The sequence below is a fragment of the Vombatus ursinus genome, unplaced genomic scaffold (genome assembly GCF_900497805.2).
Source record: "Vombatus ursinus unplaced genomic scaffold, bare-nosed wombat genome assembly UNPS02014798.1, whole genome shotgun sequence".
Lineage (NCBI taxonomy): Eukaryota > Metazoa > Chordata > Mammalia > Diprotodontia > Vombatidae > Vombatus > Vombatus ursinus.
Genome location: NW_020954576.1, coordinates 72,607,004 through 72,613,003, shown reverse-complemented (window position 1 = coordinate 72,613,003; position 6,000 = coordinate 72,607,004). Strand labels below are relative to the sequence as shown.

Sequence of the window (6,000 nt, the reverse complement as noted above, 5' to 3'; positions counted from 1 at the left end):
CCATTTGCAATTTTATTGGCAGATATTGGAGTGGTTTCCCATTTCCTTCTCTAGCTAATTTTACAGATGAGGAAACTGAGGCACTCAGGGTTAAGTGACTTGCCCAGAGTCACACAACTAATAAGTCTCCAAAACCAGATTAGAACTCAGGAAGATGAGTCTTCCTGAGACTGGATTTGAACCCAGGTCTTCCTGATTCCAGGCCCAGCCTACTATCCACTGCACCACCTAACTGCCCATGTTCAAGACTAGGGAGGTGATAATTTTAGTGTACACTGCCCTGATCAGAATTCATCAAGAGGACTATGTTCATTTCTGGGCACCACATCTTAGGAAGGACGTTGATAAGCTAGAAAGAATACAGATGAAGACAACCAGCATGGCAAAAGAGCTCAAGATAATGCTGTAAAAGGATAAGTTGGATTTCAAGCCCTCATCACATCTCCCCTGAACTATTGCAATAGTATCCTGGAAGTCAGTGTTCCCATCTTCTAGTCTCTTTTCTCTCTAATCCATCCTCCATTAAGCTGCCACACGATATTCCTAAAGCATAGGTCCAAATTTGACATTAATTTGTTCATGAAGATTCAGTGGCTTCCCACTGTTGGCATTTAAAGGTTCTTTTTAACCTGTTCCCAGCCTACCTTTCTTACTACTAATATTTTAGGTTTAGTCCTAATTATTTCCTTTTACATACCCTATGGTCCAATCAAACTGGCCTTCTTGCTGTTCCTCACAAAAGATACTCCTTCTCCCTATACTCATGACACAGACTGTCGCTCATCCTCCTCTGACTCTTAGAATCCCTAGCTTCTCCCAAAGCTCAATTCAAGTACCACCTCATACATCAGGCTTTTCCTAACCTATCCAGCTATTAGTGCCTCTCTACCAAATTAGCTTTTATTAATTTGTATTTTTAAATTCTTATATTTATATAACTTAGCACAATGCCTGGCAAATAGTAGGTGCCTAATAAAAGCTAGTTGACTGACTATATGTTCTTCTATCCCAAATAGCATATAAACTCCTCAAGAAAAGGGAATCCTTCATTTTTGTCTTTGTACTCCTAGTGTCCAGCAAATAGTAATTTAATAAATTTAGTTATTTATTTAATAAATGCTTGTTGATTAATTTGTTGAAGGAATTAGAAATATTTAGCTTGAATAAGGGGTACACTAGTAGAAGATGAAGAGAGGTCAATTTAAGCTTCATATAAGGAAAAACTTACTATTAGAAGTGTCCCAAAATAGTGGGTTCCTCTTGGATGTTAGACCTTTCTTTGAAGGTCTTCAAGAAAAAGCTAGATGACCATTTGTCAGACATAATGCGGAGACAGTAATTGGTAGTAATGCAGGTAGTAATTGGACCAACTGGCCACTGAAGTCCCCTCCAACCCTGAGACTTCATAATTATCCACTGCTGGGATTCTATTAGTGTTGACTATTAAGAGCTGTGACTATTCTTGTTCATCTTTAAGTAACAGCTTAAGCCATTCTGCACATGTTGACATTTTTCTTCTTAACTTTATGCCCCTGTGGGATTCTTTGGTGTATAACAAGGCTGCTAAAATAATAGTTTCTAAACTATTAATAAAATTTTGGGAACCAGAAAGTAAGCACAAAAACCATGTATTATATGGTATATCAAATTCATATTTCTTGATGGTCAAAGGGCTCAATTGAAAAATACATCTATCAATTAAATAAGTGACAGGTGAGATCAAAAAATAAGTTTCAGCACCTATAACTTACCAGTTTTCTGATGGATATTGACTATTACATGGTTGTTTTGCCCACAGCAGCTGCAATATGTGTCATCTATCAAGGAAATAAGAAAGAATCTCTTGAGGGTCATGTGATTTGTATGGATCAAGATGCTGCACTATAGTTTTTTTTCCCTATTTAAATTGTGGAAGATATTTAAAACAAGAAAATGGAGAAGTGAAGTTTCTCAAATAAATCTTCTAAAATTAATGTTAAAATAAATGTTTGCTTATTAAACAAATATCTAACCTTCAAAGATGTTCTGTGAAAGAACCATTTAAATATGTTGTTGTTGAAGGCATTCTCTAAAAGATCAAACCCATATTTTTATGTTTAACAGAACTTGCTAATTAGAATTTTATGTCAACACTATGAAATTTTTTATAAATTAACATTGCAGACTTAATACGATTACTGTGATATTTTATATTCAAGACTGAAATGCGAACACTAAGGATTTCAGTTTTGTTTCCTTTAACACTGCAAATATCACAAGGAAATGTGAAGGTTAGTCATGTAGAAAATCAACAGAGAAATCCCAAAAATGATTTGTAAATGTAATTTTAAATTAAATAATATACTTTGTCCCATGCTGAGAGAAATGGCAAGGTAGAGATGTCACCAAATGGATGCAAAGTGGTCAACTACAATGAGTGTAAATGATGATCAATGAAATTAATAAGTGTCCTTTACAAGTAATGAGATTTCCAGGTGGACAATCAAGCATTTAGAGTTTCTTTTCTTGAAATATGTCTAGTAGTTATAGGTACACAATATTTCTTTTTTTTTCTGCTCTGAAATTTCCTTTTGTATACTTCACAATAGATGAAGGGATCAATCTTAGCAGGATACAATAAACTTCAGACTTCATTAAAAAATAATTACAGTCTTTCATGAACCCCTGCATTTACCTCTACTGTTTTCCGTCTTCACTTTCTCTTATTTCTTCTGACTCCTTTTTGGTCATTTGGTTTTTGTCCAGCCTCTCCTTTAGCCTCATATCCCTCAGTCTGCATAATGACTTTTCAAATAAATTTTAGAGCTCACCTTTCATGAGTAATTATGTTTTCTATTTTTTAATGGTAATTTGAGTTTTCTCTGTGGCTAGAATCAAAAGTCAATTTGAAAAGCTGTATTTAGGGAGTTAGCTTAGCATAATGAGTTGTAATACACGTTCTACTTTGACTCAATACACAAATATCATGCCATTAATCTATATTGTTAATATCTACAATATAGACACATTACATAACCTTATGAAGCTTTCTGATTACCTCCAGATTTGTATACTTTGTCCCTTCTCAATTTTTTCCTAAAGCTATTTATCTTAGTTTTTCCTAGTGCCTTTAACTTCCTACCTTATATTTGCTTAAGTATGTACATGTTATCCATCCCCCCGCCCCACCCACCATAAGCTTCTCGAGGACAGGAAGAGTTTCATTTTTATCTTTATATCCCCAGTGCCTAATGAAGTATCTTATACAAGGTAGATCCTTAATAAATATCTTAAACTGACTTAAATGTACACAAGACAAACTCAGTGCAACTACGCTGAAGGGTAATAGATACAAACATGGTGATTTGGTTAATGTCAGCATAGAGGATACTTTCTAGCAGCACATAGTGTTGTCATTATATTACTAGATGTAGAAATAATTTAGGAGCCAGTTATGCATTTTAGTATGCCAAAAAAGTGAGAAAACAGCACAAGATATCATTAAATATCAAATACCCTGTGGAAACACACATCTTGGAATCTTGGTACAGAAAAAAAAGGGAACTTAGAAGCCTAGTGCTCAATAAAAGAAGGAAAGAGAAAGTGTGCAATAATAGAAAGAACTGATTAGCTTACATAACTTTTATAGGTGAGTCTAGAACTCAATCTGGTTTTTTAAACATTTTTGTAGAGCCTACATTTTACAATTATCATCTCATTGGATTCTCACAACAACCCTGGGAGGTAGGTACTATTATTATCCCCATTTTACAGATGAGGAAACTGAGGCAAGCAGAGATTAAGTAATTTGCCCAAGGTATACAACTAGTTAGTGTCTGAAACTAGATTTGAACTCAGGTCTTCTTGACTCCAGGACCAGAATGCTATCTACTGCACCACCTATCTGCCTCTAGATTCCCCCAGTGTTCTTTCCAAGAGAACTTACTGCCTCTTCTCTTTAGCCTCTGTTATATCATACATAAAGTGAGGAGTTTAGATAAGGTGATTCAAATTAATTTACCAAATATTTATTGAATAGTTGCTATGGTCAAAGCTGTGGACTAGGTTCTCGATAAACCCCATGCTGGGGCTTTTCATCCTATAATATCCATTGTTTCCTATATACTGAAATGTCTTCCTTTCATTGTTGTCTGTTTGTGCTTGATGGAAGGCTTTGAGAATTCTGTAGCTTGTTTTGATTAACTAGATGATTTATCATAAGTACTGAACTTTAAAATAGAGATTGTTAATACTATCTCTTTGAACTCCTAGGTGCGGAGGTGACATACATTGACATGAACGCTTACAACAAAGGTCGGCTCCAGTCATCCTTCTGGATCGTTGATAAACAGCACATTTACATTGGTAGTGCCAGCTTGGACTGGAGGTCACTAGGGCAGGTAACTTTTCCACATGATATCACTCAAAGATTATGCAGTGTCCAAAAGCTACTTATCACAAAATCCTCCAGTCTGGCTTGGGGAAATCAAATAATTTTCTCATTTTTTTTTTTTTGCATTTCAAATGATGTATTAGTGATAGCTGTGACTGTTCATTTCATGTGAAAATATTAAGCCCTTCATTAGCAGAATCATTGTAAAAGAAATAAACCATTTCTCCAAATGTGTCTCTCAGAAACTATATACAGTTTGGAGCACAGCAAAGCAGGTTGGTGCATAATTTAAATTAATCAAATTCAACTTTTCCAAATGAGATCAAGCACTTTATAAAAATGAAGAAATGCACTCATTTGTGATCCATGACTCTCTTATTTCATTTTATTTTACTGTTTATAATAATTCAATTTATTCCTCTGATAAATTTCAAAATGAATTAGTGATATTCTTACTCTCCAATTTTTGGCAATGAGTTTTCCAAAGTCTTAAAAAGCATTTATTGAATATAATACAGTTTCAGTAAGGTAATCTATGGTAGAGGGTAAGCCACACTGAATTTAAAAAATCCTTGTCTTGTCATCAGTGAGGTAGTTCTGTCATCATTATACAGAGTGTCCCAAAAGTCTTAATGCACTTTTAAACTTTAATAGCTGAAAACTTCATTAAGATTTTTGAGATGCCCTACATATTGTTTATCTAGGAAATATGAGACTTCCATTATATAGGCATACAAAGCTGACAGCAATGTGGATTTTAGAGCCCATCTTATATTTTAGCCAAAAGTTTAAAAATTCATGTTACTTAAAATTGCAAGTGGATTTAGTGAGGCAGCATGTTCTGGAGTCAGAGACCCTGGGTTCAAATCCTGCATTTGGCAGATACTACTTGTGTGACTTTGGACAAGCAGTTCAACTTTCCTGAGCCTCAGTTTCTTCAACTGGAAAAAAATAAGGGAATTGAACTACATTGTTTCTGCAATCCCTTCTTTCTCTCACTCTATGACTCTATAAGGAAAAGGAATTATTTTTCCAGATATCTCCCAAGTTATCTTGAGGAAAAGAAAACCATAATGTCACATTAAGTAAATCTTTAGGATCAGTTATAGACTACTTATCCCCCAGTTCCCATCTCCTCCCTCCTTCTACCATGTACGTAAAACTTTATGTGTTTCTGTTCTGTAGAAGATATGACTTGTGCTTGGGGTTTAATGGAGAAGACACTGGACCTGTGTTCAAATTGTAGCTCTTCTTACTGGCAAGTCTTTTTCGATAGAATAAACAAAGGTTAATAACACTTTCATTATTAACTTTTCCTTTTTATTATTAACCAAAGATTATTAGAAGGAAAATGTTATTTAAATATAATATGTTATGCAATATTTACTTCAGGGGTCCATGATTTTATCAGGGTGGATTATTCCTTTCACTGAACCTGATTGTCACTTCTCTACCACTTAGTCATTTGAACATTGTTACAATTGTTCTTCACAGTGTGGTCTCACCTTTATTCTTTCTCCTACCTAGTAGGTAAACTAACTGTCCCCTCAGATAGCTCACTAATAATAACAGGATGATAATGGTATGGGACTTTATTTATAAGTTTTTTTAATTTATAATTTTCATGG

The 6,000-nt window shown here is 34.5% G+C and overlaps 1 protein-coding gene across 1 annotated transcript in view; it reads left to right on the top strand.

Moving 5' to 3' along the window:
• Positions 1–6,000, top strand: part of LOC114050094 (inactive phospholipase D5) — a 394,466-nt gene that overhangs the window by 283,490 nt on the left and 104,976 nt on the right. The window contains exon 5 of the mRNA XM_027871647.1: positions 4,252–4,379. Coding sequence (XP_027727448.1) covers positions 4,252–4,379 — 128 coding nt within the window. The remainder of the gene's footprint in view (positions 1–4,251; positions 4,380–6,000) is intronic.